At 46.6% G+C, this 22,385-nt stretch overlaps 1 protein-coding gene across 1 annotated transcript in view; it reads right to left on the reverse strand.

The window, feature by feature from the left end:
* The window catches only part of Lim1 (LIM homeobox 1), an 87,253-nt gene that overhangs the window by 36,827 nt on the left and 28,041 nt on the right, over positions 1-22,385 (reverse strand). The window contains exons 2-4 of the mRNA XM_070115966.1: positions 15,723-15,925; positions 14,834-15,078; positions 13,669-13,836 (exon numbers count right to left, since the gene is read on the reverse strand). Of these exons, the coding sequence (XP_069972067.1) occupies positions 13,669-13,836; positions 14,834-15,078; positions 15,723-15,925 (616 nt within the window). The remainder of the gene's footprint in view (positions 1-13,668; positions 13,837-14,833; positions 15,079-15,722; positions 15,926-22,385) is intronic.

The following is a 22,385-nucleotide window of genomic DNA, read 5'->3' on the forward strand; positions in this document are numbered from 1 at the left end:
TAAGACAGGTGGCAGACTTAATGATAGCGAAGCATATTGGAGAAAAAAATATCCCGATAACAGAAAAAATACGAATATAGTAATGATGATAATGATAATAATAATGATAATGATAATGATGATGATGATAATAATAATAATAATAATGATAATAATAATAATAATAATAATAATAATATATAAATAAATAAATAGATAAATGAATAAATAAATAGATAGAAAAACAAATAAATAAAACGATTAAAAAAAGAAAAAAACGAAAAAAATAATAATAACGAAAAAAAAAACAATAACAAAAAAACAACAACAACGCTTAACTACGCCCACGAAACAAGCAGAACCCCCCCCCGAGCAGCAGCAGCAGCAGGAGGAGGAGCAACAGCAGAAGCAGTCGACAGCAGATCAGACTCCGAAGGGAAGCCACAGCGGAGCCTCAGATGCCAAAGACAACACTGGCAGAAGGAGAGGCCGACCACGTGCTCTGAGGAGGAAGAAGAGGAAGAGGAGGAAGAGGAGGAGGAGGAGGGGGAAGAGGAGGAGAGCTGGAGGTGGAGGAGAGGTGGAGGAAGAGAAGGGGGGGGAAGAGGTGGTGGAGAGGTGGAGGTAGAGGAGGAGGAGGAGGGGGAGGAAGAGGAGGTGTTGGTGGTGGAGGAAGAGGTGGAGGAGGAGGAAGAGGAGGTGGAGGAGAAGGAAGAAGAAAAAGAGGAAAAGAAAGAGGAGGAGGAAGAGGACGAAGAGGAGGAAGAGAAAAGAAGACTGAGAATCCGTATCATAAAAAAAAAGAGAGGAAGAGGGGAGAAAGAGAGAGCGAGAGCGAGAAGGAGAAGGAGGAAGAGGACGAGGGAAGCGAAGGCGAGGGCGCGCCCTTTGCCCCTCCGGCCGGGGATATCAAGGGCGCCGTTGTGGGCCTTTGGGGCGCCCTTCGGACTCCGCCATGACCCCGAGGCGCTGGTTAATCAGGAGGCTCTCCCCCCCTTCGCCCTGTCCTCCCCTCTCCCCCTTCTCCCTCTTCCCCTTCTCTCCCTTCCCCTTCTCCCTATCCTCCCTTCCCCCTTCTCCCCCTTCGTCCTGTCCTCCCAACCCCCATCTCCCCCTTCGCCCTCTCATCCCTCTTCCCCTTCGTCCTATCTCTCTCTCTTCTACCTTCCCTCTCCTTCCCCTTCGCCCTCTCCCTCCTCTCCCTCCCCTCCCCCGCTCCTCTCCCTTCCCTTCATCCTATCGTCTATCCTCCTCCTTCCCTCTCTCCTCTCCTCCCCTTGGACTTCACCCCCTCATACCTCCCTTCTTCTCCCCTCCCTCTCCTATGCCCCTCCCCTCTCATCCTTTCCCTCCTTTCGTGTCTTTACCCTTCTTCCTATACCACTCCTCCCTAACCATCACCCCACACCCTCCTCCTCCCTTACCTTCACCCTACCCTCCCCTCTACCTCTCCTTTCCCCTCCTCCTAGCCTCATTCCCTTCGCCCTACCCTCCCCTCCTCCCTGCCACTCCTGCTCTCCTACCCTTCTCCCTTCCCCCCTTCCCCTCCTCCTCTCCTACCCTCCTCCCTTCCCTCCTCTCCTACCCTCCTCCCCTTCCCTGCTCCTTGACGTATGTGAACCAGATGAATCTTCGGGTAAAACGAGTTTGTGTCGACTTGTTCACATACGTTTACGGAGAACACACGAACGTCATAAAATATGTCACGTATTCGTTACACCTAAACAGATACGCACACACACAACAGACACACACACGCACACACACCAAAGACGCACACACGCACACGGACACGCTCACGCTTATCTATCCCAGAGAGAGTATTATTCAATTTAAATGTTCCCAGTTAATTTCCGTAAATGATTCAAATCCAGAGAGAGAGAGAGAGAGAGAGAGAGAGAGAGAGAGAGAGAGAGAGAGAGAGAGAGAGAGAGAGAGAGAGAGAGAGAGAGAGAGAGAGAGAGAGAGAGAGAGAGCGAGAGAGAGAGAGAGAGAGACAGAAAGACAGAGACAGAGACAGAGACAGACAGACAGACAGACAGAGAGAGAAAGACAGAAAGAGACAGACAGAGACAGACAGACAGACAGAGAGAGAGAGAGAGAGAGAGAGAGAGAGAGAGAGAGAGAGAGAGAGAGAACCAGACGCACATTCACACACACTCCCCCACATGGAGCAAAGTCATATGAGATACCAGCACGCTTATTGTGTCCACGTTCCACCATTAACTGAAATAAGATTTCGGAACAATGGACCCGTGACGAGACTCCTTTTTTCCCTCTCTCTCTCTCTCTCTCTCTCTCTCTCTCTCTCTCTCTCTCTCTCTCTCTCTCTCTCTCTCTCTCTCTCTCTCTCACTCTCTCTCTCTCTCTCTTTCTTTCCTTCTCGACGCCTTACTTCTCTCTTTTTCTCTCCTAGATTACTCTCTCTCTCTCTCTTTCTTTCCTTCTTTCCTTTTCTATAACTTTCTCACTTTCTCTCTCTCTCTCTCTCTCTCTCTCTCTCTCTCTCTACTCTCTCTCTCTCTCTCTCTCTCTCTCTCTCTCTCTCTCTCTCTCTCTCTCTATTTCTCTCTCTGTACTTTATTCTTAACCAATCCTATCATACCAATCCCATCTACTCTTCCCCTTCCCCCCCTCCCCCATCCCCTCTCTCCCTTCCCATCCCCCCTCCCCCCACCCCATCCCTCCTTCCCCCCCACCCCCCACCCCCCCTCCATTCCAATCCGTTACGCCACAATTTCGAAAAATACAATTAATAGTCCGGCCGCCCTTGTAGAAGTCAAAACAGGTCTTACACAGCAAAGCCTCTCTCTCTCTTTATGTCAACTCAGCCCGGACCGACGCGTCAACAACAATGTCGGTCTGTCGGTTAGAAGGCAGGAGGAGGGTGGGGGAGGGGGGTGAGAGGGGAGGGGTGGTGGGGTGGAAGTGGTGAGTGGTGGAGAGGGGTGGGGAGGGGAGAGGGAGGAGGGAAGAGGGTGGAGAGGGTGAGGGGAGGTGGGGGAGGGAGGGGAGAGGGGTGAGAGGGGAAGGGAGGAGGGGAAGAAGGGAGGGGTGAGAAAAGGGGAGAGGTGTGAGGGGAGAGGGACGATGGGTCAGGGAGATGAGGGATGAGTAGTGAGGGGAGTGGAGGAGAGGGGAGAGAGGGATGAGGAAGGAGAGGTAAGGGGGAGGGGTGAGGGAGGGAGAGAGGGAGAGAGGGATGAGGAAGGAGAGGTAGGGGGAGGGGTGAGGGAGGGGAGAGGGAGAGAGGGATGAGGAAGGAGAGGTAAGGGGGAGGGGTGAGGGAGGAGGAGGGAGAGAGGGATGAGAGATTAGAGGGGAGGGGAGAGGATTGCAGGGTGGATGTGATGGGGGGGAGGGGGAGGGGGAACTTTTAAAAAGGGGTGAAGGAAGGAAACAGGGAGGGGGAGGGGGTGGAAGGAGGGAGGGAGGGGCAAAGGAAGAAGAAAGAAAGAAAAGAAAAAAGAAATAACATAAAAAGACAAAAAAAAAAAAAAAAACGAAAAAAAAAAAAAAAAAAAAAAAAAACGAACAAGAAAATAAAAGAAAATCGAAGAAAATACCGAAGAGAACGAGAGAGAAAACAGACAAGAAAGAGGAGGAGCGAAGAGTGGAAAAGTGTGTTATGCCATTGGACACGCGCCGAGCCCACGTCTCAACAGAACACACTGATCTCAAGCAAATGACTATTTCGCGATGCCCGCCCACACGCCCACACGCCCACTCGCTCGGGCTTGGCTGAAGCGAAATGGCTTGGCTAATTTTTTTTTCTTTTTTTTTTGGTTTTTGGATTTTTTGGGGGGTTTTGTTTTCTGTTTTTTTTTTTTGGGGGGGGTTATTTTGATTTTTTTGTGTGTGTGTTTTTGTTTGGCTTTTGTTTTTGTTCTATGTCTTTTTTTGTGTTTTGTCTTTTTGTGTTTTTGTCTTTTTGTGTTTTTGTTGTTTGTGTTATTGTCTTTTGTTTCGTGTGTATTGTTTTTTTTTGTTTGCTTTTTGTCTTTTTGTATTTTGTCTTTGTTTTTGTTCTGTTTCTGTTTGTTTTGGGGTGTTTTTTGTCCTTTTTTGTGTCTATTTTTTCGCTTGTTTTATTTTCTTGTTATTCTGTTTGTTTATTGTTGTTTTATGTGTTTTGTCTTCCTTGTTTGTGCGTTTGTGCGCTTGTTTGTTTATTTTTTTCTATTCATTGTTTATCTTGTAATACTGATGTTAGTAAATTTCATCATCCATAGCGTTCTCTCTTTATCAATCTTTCTTTCTCTCTATTTTTTTTTTTTTATCTCTCTCTCTCTTTCCTCCTTCTACATACCCTTAACCTCTACAACCCCTCCCCCCCTTCCCCCCTCACCCCCACAGAAGTCGCCACGGTCAGCGCTCCTTATCACCCCCCTCCCCCTCTCTTCCCTCCCTCCCTCCCCTCCTCCCTCCCTTCTCGTCCATTCTCCTTCCTTCCCTCCCTCCACTGCCCTCCACCACCGTGACCTCCTCCCCTGCCTTCCCCTCCCTCCCTCCCTCCCTCCTTCCCTCCCTCCTTCTCTCCCTCCCTCCCTCTCCCTCCCTCTCTTCTTCCCTCCCTCCCTCCTACCGTGACCTCCTCCTTCCCTCCCTCCCTCCCTCCCCCTCCCTCCCTCCCTCCCTCCCTCCCTACCGTGACCTCCTCGAAAATATTTATTGGATGCTGGTCATTTTGCCTCTTCCACGGGTCACTGCATGAGGCCTGCTGACGTAAGAGCGGCTGGCGGCGCGGGCGGGGATGGGCGGGATGGGCGGGGGTGTGGGGGTGGGGGTAGGCGGGGATGGGCGGGGGTGGGCGGGGGTGTGGGGGTGGGGGTGAGGCGAGGATGGGCGGGGGGGATGGGCAGGGTGTGTAAGAGGGGAAATTGGTGGGGGTGGGCTTGAAGTGGGCAGAGGTGGGCTGTTTGGGGGTGGGGGTCTCAAGTACTGGGGGTTCAACACGCGTCTGAGATTAGGAGTCCACTCATGTCCTTCTTCCTCGTGACCTCATTTATCGCCCTCGCTTATTCATCTGCTTCGGGTAGGATTCACTCACGCTCTCACTTACTCGTCCGTTCGGTTCTTCGCTCGCTCACTCACTCACGCTCTTACTCATCCGGTTTACTCGCTCACTCACTCACGCTCTTACTCATCCGGTTTACTCGCCAACTCACTCACGCTCTCACTCACTCTCCGGTGGTTTCCTTATTAACTCATTCGCCTGGTTATCCCCCTCTTTATCTCACTCACTCACCAATTCGCTCCCTCATTACTCATTCATTTATTCGCGTACTCAATCCAGGTATTTACTCACGCACTTGCTTAACCACTTACTCACTCACTCACTCTTTTACTCACTGCTCTTGGACGCTATTGATGTCTCTGGCACTCGGTCTGGTGGAGTTTTTGTTGTTGTTGTTGTTGTTGTTGTTGTTGTTGTAGATGTGATAGAAGTGGTAGTTGTGGGTAGGGACAGTTGTAGTGGCGGTAACAGAAGCACAAGAAGTCGCAACGGTAGTAGTAATAGTAGTAGTGATAGTAATAGTAATAGTAGTAGCAGGTTAGGTTAGGTTAGTAGTAGTAATAGTAGTAGTAATGGTAGTAATAGTAGTAGTAATAGTAGTAGTAATGGTAGTAGTAATAGTAGTAGTAATGGTAGTAGTAATAGTAGTAGTAATAGTAGTAGTAATAGTAGTAGTAATAGTAGTAGTAATAGTAGTAGTAATAGTAGTAGTAATAGTAGTAGTAATAGTAGTAGTAATGGTAGTAGTGATAGTAATAGTAATAGTAGTAGTAATAGTAATAGTAACAGTAGTAGTAATAGTATAAAGGGAACAGTAGACTTCTACTAGTACTTGTATAGTAGCAGTAGAAGTAGCAATAACAGAAAGGACAATAGTAGCAGCAGTAGTTGTTGTAGCAAGAGCCAGGAGCAGCAGAAGCCCCACCACATCGAGCAGGAGCCGTAACAGGAGTCCTTCCAGCAGAGGACGCCGGCCCTCGCAAGCAGCAGGAGGAGCAGAGGACGCAGAAGGAGGGAGGGGTGGCAACAGGAGGAGGAGCAGAGGACGCAGAAGGAGGGAGGGAGGGGTGGCAACAGGAGGCGAAGGGGGCGAGGGGGGCGGCCGAGGGGGAGGAGCAGAGGACGCAGAAGGAGGGAGGGAGGGGTGGCAACAGGAGGCGAGGGCGAGCGAGGGGGAGGAGCAGAGGACGCAGAAGGAGGGAGGGGTGGCAACAGGAGGAGGAGCAGAGGACGCAGAAGGAGGGAGGGGTGGCAACAGGAGGCGAGGGGGGCGAGGGGGGCGGCCGAGGAGAAGGAAGGGCGTCGGAGGAGCGCCGCAGCGGCCGGGGGGGGGGGGGGGGGGGCGGCGCCCGACCCCAGCGGTGACACATTAACAGCGGCCAGCTGCGAGAAGTCATTAGCAGAGTCAGTGATGTTGCAACGCGCGATGCAGATCGTGCAAGCCGACGCTGACCTGTTGTGTGACCTTCAGGGTCGTTAGGCCCAGACGCCGCGTCATCTGATCCCTGATTGGCTGGTAATTGGACCAATGAGTCGCCTCGGCCAGGGAGACAATTGGCGAATCACCCGACCCGCCGTCTGGGGCGCGCGCGGCCGCACGCACGCAGCCGCACGGCACGCAGGCAGCTCCGCGTATTTGCGCAAAGGCACGGAGGCGTACGCGTCTCTCTCTACGTACGAGCATACGTACACGGAAGTAAACATACACGAACATGTAAGTAAGGTACAAGTATCCGTGCGTAAACACATACGCAACAGATGCATACACGGACAGACACGCGAGCAAAAACGCACACACAGAAACGCACACACAGCCACAAATCAAACTACATTATAGGCGACCAATCATTAAAAACACACACACACGCACAAACAAACAAAAGCAAACAGACAAGCCAAAAAAAAAAAAAAAAAAAAAGAAAAAAAAAGGCGAAACACAAGCCCAAAGAGGAGCCAAGACATTCGATAGCCCCAGATAGCCTTCGATAGCCCGCGATAGCCCGAGGGCTTATGTAAGGTGCCCCGAGGATAAACAAATTAAAGTGAACCAAACAGCGCTTTATTTTGATTTAAGTGTTTTGAGAGGAAAAGATGGCGTTTCTTTCGTAAATAGACACAACTCTTGTGATACAGTCGCGGAATAGGGGGGGGGGGGTGCGTGCGTGTGTGTGTGTGCGCGTCTGTGTGCGTGCCTGTGTGTGCGTGTGCGTGTGTGTGTGTGCGTGTTTGTGTGTGTGTGTGTGTGTGTGTGTGTCTGTGTGTGTGCGTGTGTGTGTGTGTGTGTGTGTGTGTGTGTGTGTGTGTGTGTGTGTGTGTGTGTGTGTGTGTGTGTGTGTGTGTGTGTGTGTGTGTGTGTGTGTGTGTGTACGTGTTTTCGTGTTCGTGTGCGTGTAATCTCCATAGACTTCTTTCTACCAGCTACGCCAAAGACACACATAAAACCAGGAGCATAAAACACGATAATAATAAGGATAAAACAAAAATCACAAAAGCCAGAGAGCCAAGAGAGAAACCGAGGCACTGGCACTGTTTGGCACCCTTCCCCTCCCCCCCCCCTCCCCATCTCCACTAATCTCTCTCTCTTTCTCTCTCTTTTTTTTTTTCTCTCTCTCTCTCTCTCTGTCCTTTCCAAACCCTTCTTCCTCCCTCTTCTTCTTCCTCCTCTCTCTCCCACTCCCTCCCTCCCACTCTCTCTCTCTCTCTCTCTCTCTCTCTCTCTCTCTCTCTCTCTCTCTCTCTCTCTCTCTCTCTCTCTCTCTCTCTCTCTCTCTCTCTCTCTCTCACCCCTCACTTCCTCCCTCCCTCCACACCATCTCTCTCTCTCTCTCTCTCTCTCTGGCACTCAACCCCTCCCCTCACCCCTCTCCCCCCCTCCACCCCCCCACCCCCACCCCCACCCCCTCTCCATCGAATACCGCTATCCTTTGCAAGATTCCTAATTGATTAATAGTCTACCACCATCCCGTGTTGCAAGTCTGGGCGGTCAACATGGCTCGGCGCTGCAACAGATGGCCGGTGAGCAAAGGGATGAGCTTTCGCAGTTTGATGAGGGGATTGGTGCGCTTGCAAGATCGGGGGGAGGGGGAGGAGGGGTGGGGGTGGGGGGAGGGGGTGAGGGGAGGGGTTGGATGGGAGGGGTGTGAGGGGATGGGAGGAGGGAGGAGGGGGATGGGAGGAGGGAAAAGAGGGGTTGGGTGGGGGATGGGTGGGATGGGAGGAGGGGAAGGAGGGAAAAGGGGGGACACAGGTGGGAATAGGATGGGAGGGAAGGGAGGAGGAGGGGATTGGGTGAGGGGGTTGGGAGAGGAAGGGAGGAGGGAGAGGGGTAGATAGGAGGGAAGGGAGGGAGTTAGATGAAAGGGGAATAGGGGTGAAATAAAGGGGAGAGAAGAGAGAAAGAGGGGGAGGAAATTTGAAAATAGGAGAAGAGAGGAAGAGGGGATGACAGGGCAGAAGGAGGGAAGGAAAGGGGGAATGTAGGAGAGGGAGAGAAGAAGAAAAGGAGGGGAGACGCTTGGTGAAAGAAGAGGGGAAGGAGGAAGGGGGAAGGTGAAGAGAAGGGAAGAGAAGGAAGAGAGGAAGAAGAAGGAAAACAGGGTAAGAGAGGGAAGGGATAAAGAAGGTAAGAGGAAGAGAACAGAAAAGGAAGGAGATAGAAGGTGAAAGAAAGAAAAGAAAGAGAAATGACAATTAAAGGAGATAGAAGGAGAAGAAAAAAGAATGAAAGAGAAATGACAATGAAAGACATAAAAAAAACAAAAACAAAATCAACACAAGAAAAAAAAACAGACAAAGTGAAATAAAACAAAAACAAACAAAAGAAGAAAATATAATTAAAATTTAACAAATTCAAAATAAAATAAATGTCATAGCAACTCCACGCGTAGATTTGGCAACGTCGCGCCCAATAAGAGAGAATTTTGCGGAAAAGCAATAAAATTAAGAAAATAAAAGAAGAAGAGAGAGGAGAGCGAAAGAGAAGATTAAAAAATTGGGAAAAAACAACAACGAAGATAGGAGGTGAGATAATTAAAGAAAAGAAGTTATAATAAAAGTGATAAAGAAGGAGAGAATGTGAGAAAACAACGAAGATAGGAGGTGAGATAATTAGAGAAAAGAAGTAATAGGAAAAGTGGTAAAGAAGGAGAGAATGTAAAAGACCGAGAAAGAAGAGAAAAAAAGGGAAGAAGGAAAATGCAAAAATAGAAGGATTACGAAAAAGAGAAAATGGAAAACGAAGAAGAATTGGAAGGGGGAAAATATAACTCAAAATATTTTTTTTTCTCCTTTCTCTTTCTCTTTCTTCTAGCACAAAATATTTTTTTTTCTCCCTCCTCCTCTTTCTTCTCAATCTCGTTATCTCCTCCCGCCATAAAGCAAGGGAAGAGAGAAGAGAAGAGAAGAGGAGAAGAGAGAGGAAGAGAGGGAAGGGAGAAGAGAAGGAGAGAGGAAGAGAGGAGAGAAGGAGAGAGGGAGAAATGGAGAAAGAGGAGAGAAGAAGAAGAGAAAGAAGAGAAAAAAGCGAAAGACATCGAGAAGAAAAGAGGGAAAGAGAGAGGAAGAGAGAGAAGAGAGAAGAGGGAAGGACACCGAGAAGAAAAGAGGGGAAGAGAGAGGAAGAGAGGGGAGAGAGAAGAGAAGGAGAAAGACGAAAGAAGAGAGGGAGAGAGAAGAGAGAAGAGGGAAGGACACCGAGAGGGGGGAAGAGGGGAGAGAGAAGAGAAGGAGAAAGACGAAAGAAGAGAGGGAGAGAAAGAAGAGAGAAGAGGGAAGGACACCGAGAAGAAAAGAGGAGAAGAGGGGAAGAGAGAGGAAGAGGAGAAAGACGAAAGAAGAGAGGGAGAGAAAGAAGAGAGAAGAGGGAGGGACACAGAGAGGAGAAGAGGGAAAGAGAGAGGAAGAGAGGGGAGAGAGAAGAGAAGGAGAAAGACGAAAGAAGAGAGAAGAGGGAAGGACACCGAGAGGAGAAGAGGGGAAGAGAGAGAGAGGAGACACGCACAACCGTACCCGTCTCTCCCCTCCTTGTTAATGGGAGCAAAAAGTCGCTACTTCATCCCCGCTAAACGAGCCGGGAAAACATGGCGAGCAACATCTGCCGCGCTGGGACAAATTTGCGCTTGATCGCTTTAAAACGAGACTATTTCGGTAAGTGGCTCTGACGGGCGGCACGGGCGGCGACCGGGCGACAACGGGCGTGCCGAGAAAAACCGCGCCGGGGAGGAGAAAACGCGAGACAAAAGCGACGACATCGAGAGCGCAGACGGCGAGCGCCATCTTGGTCTAGTTAGCGGGAAAGCGCTGAATGTTAGCGACGCGCGATACTCTCGAAATAGTCCGAAAAGGCGGAAGAACGCGCGTCGCTAAATAGATCCATTTAGCGAAAGAATAGAAAGAAGAGAGAAAAGAGAGAGAGAAAGAGAGAGGAAGATAGATAGATAGAGAGAGAGACGAGACGACCGGGCCGAGGAGAGAGACAACCCGATTACCCCTCAGTACTCCCTCGTTAGCGGAGAGCGCTAATTGTTAGCAGAGCGCGCTAGCTATCGCGGGAATCACGGGGAGGCTATCTTAGTTTGCGGTGTAACACCATCTCGAGCGGGCGGGGGCTGGCGGGCCGCGCGGCTTGGATTCCGACGCTGATTGTGGTATGCGGGGGTTGGGGGAGAAGGGGAGGAGGGGGTTGAAGGGAGGAGGGAGGAGGAGGAGGGGGGAAGGGGGAAGGAGGGGGAGAAGGGAGGAGGAGGAGGGAGGGAGGAAGAGGGAGAGGGGAGGAGGAAGAGGGAGGAGGGGGAAGGAGGAAGGGGAAAGAGAGCGAGAGAGAAAGAGAAAGAAGGGAGAGAGGAGATGGATAAGTATGAGGAAGAGACAGAAAAAAAAGAAAAAGAAGTAAAAGATAGAGAGAGAGAGAGAAAGAAAGAGGGGAGAGAACAAGAGAAAGAAAGAAAGAAAAAGAGAGAGAAAGACAGAGAGGAAGAGAAAGAGAAAGAGAGCGCCAGGATGGAGCCTCACTCCCCCCTCCCCCCACCCCACCCCTCCCCCCCACCCCAAGTATCTCTTGCGGTGTGTCTTTGATTTAACTTTTTTCCTCCTTTTTTTAATTACTTTTTTCCCCCACATGAGGAAGGGGGAGGGGGAGGAGGGAGGAGGGGGGGAGGGGGGTAGTTTTTTAGCCCTCTTCCCAAAAGTTGTTTCGGTTCGTTTCGTCTTATTAATTCGGTGTTTTACTTTTGTCTGTCTGTCTGTCTGTTCCGGGGGCGTTTGTGTCTATCTTTGGCTCTGGGTCTATGCCTGTGTCTGTCTTTTCTTTCTTCTTCTTCTTTTCTGTCTTTTATCTGAATTTCTCTCTCTTTCATTTATTATTTCTTTCTTCGATTCTCTCTCTTTCTCTCTCTCTCTCTCTCTCTCCCTCTCTCTCTCTCTCTCTCTCTCTCTCTCTCTCTCTCCCTCTCTCTCTCTCTCTCTCTCTCTCTCTCTCTCTCTCTCTCTCTCTCTCTCTCTCTCTCTCTCTCTCCATCCCTATCTATCCTGTCCCTTGTTTCGCCATCTACCTGTATACCTATCTATCTATCTACCTGTTTATCTATCTTCCCCGCCCCTGCCCATCGGTGTCGCCAGCTGTCACTCTGTCACCAGCTGTCGTCGGCTGCTCGTCTGTCACGCCACTTTGACTTCGAGAATAGCGTGACAAGTCTTCCCCCCCGCCCCCCCTATCCCTTCCCCCTCTCTGTCACACTACATACTTCTCTATCACTTCATTAGGAGGGAAAGAGGGGAGAGAGAGGGAGAGAGAGATCTTTTCTCGTTTTGTTTTCGTCTCGTCTTTCGGACGTTCTCTCTCTCTGTCTGTCTCGCTGCCTGTCTCTCTCTCTCCCCTTCCCTTCTTCCCTCTCTCATTTCCTTCTCCCCCACCCTCTCTCTTTCCCTCCTTCCCTCCCTGCCTCTCCTAACCCTATCTCTTTCCCTCCCTCCCTCCCTCTCTTAACTCTTTCTCTTTCCCTCCCTTCCTCCATCCTTCCGTCTCTCTTTCTCTCCCTCTCCCTCCCATCCTCCCTCCGTCTCCCTCTCTCCCTCTCTCCCTTCCTCCGTCTCCCTTTCTCTCTCCCTCCCTCCCTCCGTCTCCCTTTCTCTCTCCCTCTCTCCCTCTCTCCCTTCCTCTCCCCCTGTACGTGTATCATAGCCGCGAGCAGGAGGCCGTGAAGGAAAGCATGAAGCCGGCATTTCACGGTCGTGTTTCGAAGCATAAAAAGGGAATTAAATCAAGGAAAAACAAAAAACAAAAAAAAGAAGACACACAGATATGGGTCAAAAAAAAAAAAAAAAAAAAAAATAGTGTGACTGATTTACCGATATATATATATTTAGAGCGAGAAAGAAAGTGTCTTGATTGGTTTGCATGTTGAGTGAATCAACAATTTTTCTTTATAGCTTGCCCTATTACATTTAATATATTAATAATAATATAATATATAATAATAATAATTAATAATAATAATATATTACATATATTATTATAGGATAAGAAATAGTCAAATGAAATATAAGAGAGATATTTTTTATGCTAATATGAGAAAGAAAGGGATGGAATAAAGTGAAATATATAAGAAATAATTTTCTGCCAAATAGGAAAAGAAATAAAAATAGACTGAAATATAAGATATTTTTCTGCTAAAATTGAGAACATGAGAAAGAAAGAAATGAAATAAAGTGAAATATAAGAAATAATTTTCTGCCAAATAGGAAAAGAAATGAAAATAGACTGAAATATAAAAAAAATATTTTTCTGTCAAATAGGAAAAGAAATATAATCAACTGGAATATAAGAAAGATATTTTTATGCTAATTATGAGAAAGAAAGGAATGAAAGCAAGGGAAATATAAGATATATATATTTTTTAAAGGCAAGATTTATAAATATTGTCGTAACTGCATCGGGAGAGAAACCATTAAAATTTAGTTCCAATTAACTGGTTAAATCTTAATTGGCGATTAAGCAAGAAGGAATTCTTTTAAGTCTCCCCCTCCCCCCCCCCCAAAAAAAAAAAATAAAATCGAGAATAGAAGAGGGAATGGAATTACATAATAGGGAAAAAACGTAATAATTGTAATACAAAGAGAATTCTAAATGTAATGATAATGATGATACGAACCAAAAAATTCAACAGAAGTGTATATACGTATATATATACATATACGACTTAATCTAACAACAAAATACAACCATCTTATTTCCCTAAACGAGAATAAAAACAAAAAAATGATAACATAATAAAACAAATACAAAAATCAACGACCCACCCCCACCCCCCACACAATCCCCCCATCCCCCCCAATAAAAAGAGAACAACCCAATCCAATTCCGAAAATTCACGTCTTTTTACCCCCACCCCCACCCCCACCCCCCCCAAAAAAAAAAAAATTGTGGAAAGGTATGAATGAGACCGAATATCTTCACAATACAATAGATGTATTTAACCGGTTTCGATTATATCTTCATCAGATATAAATCTATATAAAAAAGAGAAAACCAGAAATACATGTATCAAAAAAAATAAAAAAAAAGAGAAAACCCAACCCAAATCTTCGTCAAAAACACATCTATCAAAAAAAAAAAATTAAGAAGAGAAAAAAAAAAAAAAAAAACCAAAATTCCGAAAAATTCCAAGCCACCTTACCTGTATAACACGCATTGGCAACCCCGTCTCCTTGGCCAGCTGTTCCCGGATGTGACGCGTCGGTTTCGGTGTCTTGTTGAAGGCGTTCTTGAGGATCTCCAGTTGCTTGGCTTTGATGGTCGTGCGAGGACCTCGTCGCTTGTTGGCGCCCTTCTCCTCCTCGCCGGACTGTTGGAGGGGGCAGGGGGGAGGGAGGAGAAAAAGAGAGGGGAGAGAAAGGGGGTGGTTTTAGTGTGGTATTTTGGTGGGGGTTGGGGGGGGTTGGGGGGTTGGGGAGGGGATGGTAGGGGGGATGGGGGAGGGGGTTGTAGGGAGGAGGGTAAATGAGGGTGAAGGTGGAGGGGATGGTAGGGGGGGTGGGGAGGGGGTTAAGGGAGGAGGGGTAAAGAGGGGGGAGGGGGTTGAGGGAGAGGGTAAGAGAGAGGGGGGAGGGAGAGGGCATTGAGAGGGTGGGGTGAAGGAGGTTGTAGGGAGGGGGTGGGGAGGGGGGTGAAGGAGGTTGTAGGGAGGGGGGTGAGGGAGGTGCTGGGGTGAAGGAGGTGGTAGGGAGGGGGGTGGGGTAAAGGTTGGGGGTGAAGGAGGTGGAAGGGGGTGGAGGAGGTAGAGGTAGGAATGGAGGTAAGGGGTTGTAAGGGGGTGAAGGAGGTGGGGTGGGGGTGGATAAAGGGGTGGTTGGGGTAGGGATAAGGGTGGGGGGAAGGGAGAGGTGGGGATTGTTGATAATAATCATCATGCTAACGGTAATAATAACATAATAACCATGATTGAACCACAGGAAAATCACAACATAGCTTAACCAATATAAATTCACAACCTTGAAGAAGTACAAGAGAATTACAACAAAAATTAAAGCTTAATTAATATAAATTCACAACCTCGAAGAAGCCCAGGAGAATCACAACAAAAATCATAATTTAATTGATATAAATTCACAACCTTGAAGAAGTACAAGAGAATCACAACCAAAATCAAGGCTTAATTAATATAAATTCACAACCTTAAAAAGGCACAGGAGAATAACGACCAAAATCATAGTTTAATTTATATAAATTCACAAACTTGAAGATGAAGAAGCACAGGAGAATAACAACCAAAATCATAATTTAATTGATATAAATTCACAACCTCGAAGAAACAAATCCAAGATGGCGGCTGCGCGACTCACCCGTCTGTCGTCGTCCTTATTCTCGCCCTCGAGCACCTCGTCTTCGTCTTCGGCTTCGTCTCGCGAATTCACACTCGATGCCTTCTCGAGATCTGTGGTGGGCGGCGCTGAGGGCGTGGCGGGGGTCGCGGGCGTGTTGGGGGCGTGAAGTGTGGTGTTGTCGGAGCCCGGAGAAGTGAGTGAAGTGTCGCCTGTGTCCATGGATTCGATTTCTTCCTCGTCGTCGGACATGACGTAGGGGTCGACTTTTGGCGGGAAAAAAAAAGGCGGGAAAAAAATTTAATCGGGAATTCCGTTTTTCTTTTTTACTTTTTTCTCTCTCTGTTTTCTTTTTATTTTGCTTTTTTTTAATTCTTTGATTTACGGTTTTGTTTTGTTTTTCTCTCTCTGTTTTCTTTTTATTTTACTTTTAAAAAATGTTCTTTGATTTACGTTTTGTTCTTTACTTTTACTCTCTTTTCTTCTTATATTACTCCTATTTTCTTTTCTTTGATTTACGATTTATTCTGTTTTTCTTTAAACACTTCCTCCTTTAAAAAAAAAATCCCTTTCTCCTATTTTCTCTCCAAACAAGGCTTCCCGCCGGAAAATTTCAATTCTCCGGTAAATATGTCACACGCGCCGATCCTCTCTCCCTCTTACTGAAGATAATATATGCCCCAGATAATGATATCTTTCCGGCTAAGAATTATCCCGCCGTAAATCAAGCGGCGTAAAAAAAAAAAGTGCATAATCTCCCCCAGCCACTTAGACCCACACCTAAAAATTTCACACACTTAAAAATTACAAAACCCCGTCCCCCTTCCTCTGGAAAATAAATACCCACCCGCCGCCATATTCCCGTCGCAAGAACCCCTTTAACTAAAACCGGTAGCCAAACTCTCCTCACCTGTCAGTTTCCCGCTCATGTAGTCTTGTTTGCAAACGAATTTGTTTTCCTCAAGCACGTACAGCTCCTCGCCGGTGGACAGTTGCTTGCGGCAGACGCAGCACGTGAAGCACTTGAGGTGGAAGACGCGGTCTCGGGCCTTCCGCACCAGGTCCTGCGGGGAGATGCCCTGCAGGCAGCCCGAGCACTTGGTTCCGAAGCGCCTGTGGGTCGAGGGGAGAGAGGGGAAAGGGGCGTTAGTGGGTGCGATTTAGGGGGAAGTATGTAAATAGATAGAAAGATAGTGAGACAGACAGAGAGAGAGATGGATAGAGAGAGAAACAGAAAGAGAGAGAGATATGGATAGAGAGAGAAACAGAAAGAGAGAGGAGGATAGATAGATAGAAAAAGATATTGATAAAGAGACAGAAAGAGAGAGAAGGATAGATAGATAGAGAGAGATATTGATAGAGAAACAGAAAGAGAGAGAAGAATAGAAAGATAAATAGATATTGACAGAGAAATATATTTAGATAATTTTACTTATCTATTAATATTATGATTTTTATCTATGATCATATATAAGTTTATTTATTTATCTATTTTTGCGTGTGTGGAGGATGTTATCTTATTTCATTCATTTATTATCTTTATTATATATTATTATAGGTAGATTTATTTATTCATTTATTTCTCAGTGTGTGTGTGTAGATATTAGTTTTTAAGAAATCGGTAGGTGGTTATTATTTTTTACCTTCTTGGTTATTTGAAAACGGGTATTTTTCATTAAGGTTAATAATAATAATGATAATAAAAAAAATGGGTGGGTATTTTGTATGTGGATTTGCTATAAAAATAATGATAATATGGATTCCCGGATGTGTCTGTTGTCAGATATATATACGACGCATTATAAGATGATAATTAAAAACACCTCGAATTAAAACACAAAGCTCTGCCAGCGCTTTCCGTCACTCGCCGCCCATCCCGCCGCCCGTGCCCCAAAAAGAACAATAACGCCCATTTCTCCACGCCCACGCACGCCCACGCAACGGATCACAACGCCTATGAACTAACCAATTAACAAAAACAAACAAACAACAAAAACACACAGAACCGGTAACGAAGAGAACCCCCTGTGTATTGGCTAAGGGGATTCGTTATCAATTTTTTTTTTTGGTTTTGGTTTTTGTCTCGGCGCGTTTGGTCGTAGCGTTTGAAATCGCGCGGGGTGTTGGGGGACGACGAGGTGGGGGGAGGGTGAACGATAACAACAATAGTAACAGTAATAATTAAAGTAATAGCAATAGTAATGACAATAAATACAATAGTAATAACAATAATAAAAGAAAGATAACAACAATAACAAACATAATCAGAAAAATAACAATAATAATCAAGACCAAACGGTAAAAAAAGAAACCAAATGAAAACATAATAAATAAATAAACAAAAATAAAAATAACCGAAATACATTAAAAGTGTCGGATCCTCCTTCGTCCCCCGCCGCCACTGCCCTCTGGTGGCCGAAGGAAGCAACTAGGAAGACGTCGGGGAGGACAAAGATGGAGTTATTTGGTTTCTTGCAAATTATCGGACAAGTTTTGCTTGCTTTTTAGAAGAGAGGAGAAGGGGGGAAGGGGGAGAGGGAGGAGGAAGGAGGGGAGAGGGAGAGGGAGGAGGGGAGAGGGTGAGAGGGAGGAAGGAGAGAAGAGGGAGAGAGGGGGGAGAAGGAGAGAGGGACAGAGAGGGACGAGGAAGAAGGGGAGAGGGAGAGAGAGAGGTGGAAGGATAGGGAGAGGGGGAGAGGGAGGAAGGAGGTGGAAGGAGAGAAGAGGGAGAGAGAGAGAGAGGTAGAAGGAAGAGGAGTGGAGGGATAGAGAAAGAAAAAGAAAAATGAGGAGGGATGTAGAGAGAGAAAGAAGGGAAGAGGAACCGAGGGATAAAAAGAATTTTGAAGAAGGAAGGAGAGGGGAGAAGGAATAATAAGGAGAGAGACAGAAAGAACGACGAATGAAGGAGAAGAGAGATAGAGAAAACGAAGAACGAAGAGAGAAAGGAAGTAAAAAGAAGAAGAGAGAAGAAAACTAAATGATTGGAAGGTGAGAGGACCTGGAGGCCAAAGGAGGCGTTCGAACCCATCCTGCAACTTGCAAATAGCTTCGCATCTTGACAACAGAGGCTTCTCCTCCTCCTCCTCCTCCTCCTCCTCCTTCCCCTCCTCCTCCTCCTTCTCCTACTCCCTTCCTCCGTCTCCTTCTCCTCCTCCTCCTACTCCCTCCTTCCTTCTCCTCCTCCTCCTCCTACTCCTTCTCCTCCTCCCTCCTTCCTCCCTCCACCTCCCCCTCTTCCCCCTCCTCCCTCATCCTTCCTTCCCTCCTCCCCCCTCCTTCTCCTACTCCCTCCTCCTACTCCCTCCCTCTTCCCTCATCCCCCCTCCCTCCCTCTTCCCCCTTCCCTCCAGCTCCTTCCTCCCTCTTCCCCCATCCTCCATCTCCTCCTCCCTCCCTCCTTCCTCCACCTCCTCCTCCCTCCTTCCTCCTTCTTCCTCCTTCCTTCTGCAGGGAGCAAATTAACGACGACAATGAGAAAGACCTAATGTGTTGAAATGACACGGCGCTTGTCTCTGCCCGCGCTGCAACTTTTGCCATCAACTTCTTTTCCTTTTCTCGCTTGTGGGGGGAAGGGGGCGGGAGGGGAGGAGGGGGGAAGGGGTGGGAGGGAGGGGGGGAGGAGGGAGGAAGGGGTGGGAGGAGGAGGGAGGAGGGAGGGGTGGAGGGAGGAAGGAGGGTGGGAGGGGGGAGGGGGTGGAGGAGGGGGAAGGGAGAGGGAGGGGAGGGGGGAAGAGGAGGAGAAGGAGAAGGAGACGATGAAGAAGAAAAAGAAGGAGGAGGAGAAGAAGGAGAATAATGATAATGATAATAAGTAGTAGTAGTAGTAGAAGGAGAAGAAGAAAAAGAAGAAGAAGTTGGAGAAAAAGAAGGATGAGGGGAAGGGGGGGAGGGGGGAATACTAACACCCTCAACCCCTCATTTCCCCGCCTCCTACAATCCTTCATTACTCTCATTTCCATGTGGTTCTCCTCCTCTCCTCCTCCTCCTCCTCCTCCTTCTCCTCCTTCTGCGTCTACTGTGAGGGAGGCGGAGTGTGGGTCTGTCTTCATTCTCTCTCTCTGTCTCTGTCTCTGTCTGTCTGTCTGTCTCTCTCTCTCTCTCTCTCTCTCTCTCTCTCTCTCTCTCTCTCTCTCTCTCTCTCTCTCTCTCTCTCTCTCTCTCTCTCTCTCTATCTTCTAAATCAACAATTAAATTTTTCTTTTCCCTCCGACGAATTCTGTAGATTTTTTTTTATTACTATTTTTTAGATAGAAACAGATAACAGAAAAAAAAAATAATAAACAACATAAATACCAAAAAATAAAAAATAAATAAAAAAGGTACAACAACAATAAACAAAGAGGCAATAGCGACACTAGAAAAAAAAACATAAAAAACAAAAAAAACAAAAAAATATATCATCCTTAAAAATATTTAAAGACAGAGGCTAGAAACACCACTTCCAACAAAAGAAAATCACCCTTAATGGCTGCTCAGGCGAAGACAAGAAATAAACATATTCTTTTAATGATTATAAAAGAAAAGAAAAAGTAAAAACAAAAGCAGGTAGTGAGTTGGAAAGTATAAAAGGGAGTTAATGTTTTTTTTATGGGGAAAATAATAGGAGAATGATAATAGGTAATGGTAATAGGCATAATGACGATAATGGTGTTGATAGGAATGGTAAAAAATTGATGATAAGTGTGATTGTGATAAGAAGGTAATTATGTATTATGGTTTGGACATGTATCTATCTACTGGTATATCTTTGTGTTCATTTGTCTAGCTAACTACCCATATCCATCTCTCTCTCTCTCTCTCTCTCTCTCTCTCTCTCTCTCTCTCTCTCTCTCTCTCTCTCTCTCTCTCTCTCTCTCTCTCTCTCTCTCTCTCTCTCTCTCTTTCTCTCTCGCTCTTTCTCTCTCTCTCTCTCTCTCTCTCTCTCTCTCTCTCTCTCTCTCTCTCTCTCTCTCTCTGTCTCTCTCTCTCTCTCTCTCGCTCTTTCTCTCTCTCTCTCTGTCTGTCTCTCTCTCTCTCTGTCTCTCTCTCTCTCTCTCTCGTGTGTGTGTGTGTGTGTGTGTGTGTGTGTGTGTGTGTGTGTTATATACATACATACATACATATATATATATATATATATATATATATATATATATATATATATATATATATATATATATATATATATATATATGTATGTATAAAGTACAAGAATCCGTATCAATTCCATGAGTAAAGTTTTAACAAAGTTCACAAACAAGGCTGAATTAACTCCAACGGGAGCGATGAAACTTTGCAAAGTTGTTTGTTCACGTTAAGGGCGATTATATAATTGAGTTTGTCTTTAAATTCGTCTTTATCGACTTTACCATTGGCAGCAGCAACATGCCATTACGGTTCTCTCTCTCTCTCATTCTGTCTGTCTCTTATTCTCTCTCTCTCTTTCTCTTTCTCTCTCTCTCTCTCTCTCTCTCTCTCTCTATTTCTGTCTCTGTCTGTCTGTCTGTCTCTCTCTCTCTCTCTCTCTCTCTCTCTCTCTCTCTCTCTCTCTCTCTCTCTCTCTCTCTCTCTCTCTCTCTCTCTCTCTACTAAACCAAATAATAATAATGATAATAATAAAATTATCAAGAAAAATTTATTCACATAGAAAAAAAAATGAATAAAAAACAAAACAAAAATAATAAGAATATATTAGTTCTTAAAAGAAAGAGTAATGATAAGAATAAGAATAACATCGACAATCAAGTAATAATGATAATAACAACAACGATAATAATAACAAAATACAAACTAAGAACCATAAAAATCACCCCCAAAATTATTTTAAAAAAGACGAAAAAAAAGAAAAGAAAAAAATCTATATATATATACATCCTCCCCCCATCACCCCCACCCCAACCCCATACTCAAAAAAAAAAAAAAAAAGAAATATATATATATATATATATATATATATATATATATATATATATATATATACATATATATATATATACATACATCACCCCCCCACCCCACCCCACCCTCAAATATCCAGCATACCACCCCCCTCTCCGTCGGCCCCGTCGGTCAAGAGAGAGGGAGAGAGAGAGAGAGAGAGAGAGAGAGAGAGAGAGAGAGAGAGAGAGGCTCGTGTCCCCGCCGTCGGAGAGGAGAGGCTAATGCATGCAAAACACCGGTTCGAGAGCGGTTCACAGGCGCCCAAGATAGTGGTTCGGCCATCAGGGACTCGGCCAAGAGTTACCTGCTGTAATCTCTTTAAATGAGGGGTGGGGGGTGGGTTGGGGGTGGAGGGATGGAGGAATGGGGGTGGGTGAGATGGAGGGATGGGGTGAGGGAAGGGGGAGAGGTGGAGGGATGGGGTTGCGTGTGTGAGTGCGTATTTGTGTGTGTGTGCATGTGCGTGTATGCGTGTGTTTGTCCGGGTTGTCATTTTCTTGTCTCCCTCCCTGTGTCTAATTTCCACCTAACGCGCACACACACACAGAAACACACACACACACACACACACACACACACACACACACACACACACATGCAACACCCCCCCTCCCCTCCCCACTCACACACACACACACACACACTCCCCCTCCCCACTCACACACACACACACACACACACGCAACACTCCCCCCTCCCCCTCCCCCCAACTCACACACACATAACACTCCCCCCTCCCCTCCCCCACACACGCAACACTCCCCCCTCCCCCCTCCCCCCACACGCAACCCCTCCCTCCCTCCCCTCCCCCTCCCCTCCCCACTCACCCACAACTCACACACACACACACACATAACACTCCCCTCCACAACTCACTCACACACACACACGTAACACTCCCCCCTTCCCCCCTCCCCCACAACCACACACGCAACCCTCCCCCCTCCCCTCCCTCCCCCCTCCTCCCCTCCCCACTCACCCACCGGCGCACCAAACAGCACACACATCCATTATAGTGAAAAAACATTCTTTCTTCTAGTCTCCGAACACTCGTCATTACCCGGCTTCAAGTTCCTCAAAATAGTGGAGGATTTTCTCCGAGTGTCCTGCCTTCAGAAAGAGGTAGGTAGCGCAGGGGAAGATAAAAGAGAGATGGTGTAAAAAAAAGAGAGAGAGAGAGACAAAGAGCGACGGAAGATAAAACAGAGATGGTGTAAAAAAAAAAGAGAGACAAAGAGCGAGGGAAGATAAAAGAGAGATGGTGTAAAAAAAAGAGAGAGAGACAAAGAGCGAGGGAAGATAAAAGAGAGATGGTGTAAAAAGAGAGAGAGAGAGACAAAGAGCGAGGGAAGATAAAACAGAGATGGTGTAAAAAAGAGAGAGAGAGACAAAGAGCGAGGGAAGATAAAAGAGAGATGGTGTAAAAAAGAGAGAGAGACAGAGAGCGAGGGAAGATAAAACAGAGATGGTGTAAAAAAGAGAGAGAGACAGAGAGCGAGGGAAGATAAAACAGAGATGGTGTAAAAAAGAGAGAGAGAGAGACAAAGAGCGAGGGAAGATAAAAGAGAGATGGCGTAAAAAAGAGAGAGAGAGACAAAGAGCGAGGGAAGATAAAAGAGAGATGGTGTAAAAAAAGAGAGAGAGAGACAAA

Source organism: Penaeus vannamei, chromosome 38, assembly GCF_042767895.1.
Source record: "Penaeus vannamei isolate JL-2024 chromosome 38, ASM4276789v1, whole genome shotgun sequence".
NCBI classification, from domain to species: Eukaryota; Metazoa; Arthropoda; class Malacostraca; order Decapoda; family Penaeidae; genus Penaeus; species Penaeus vannamei.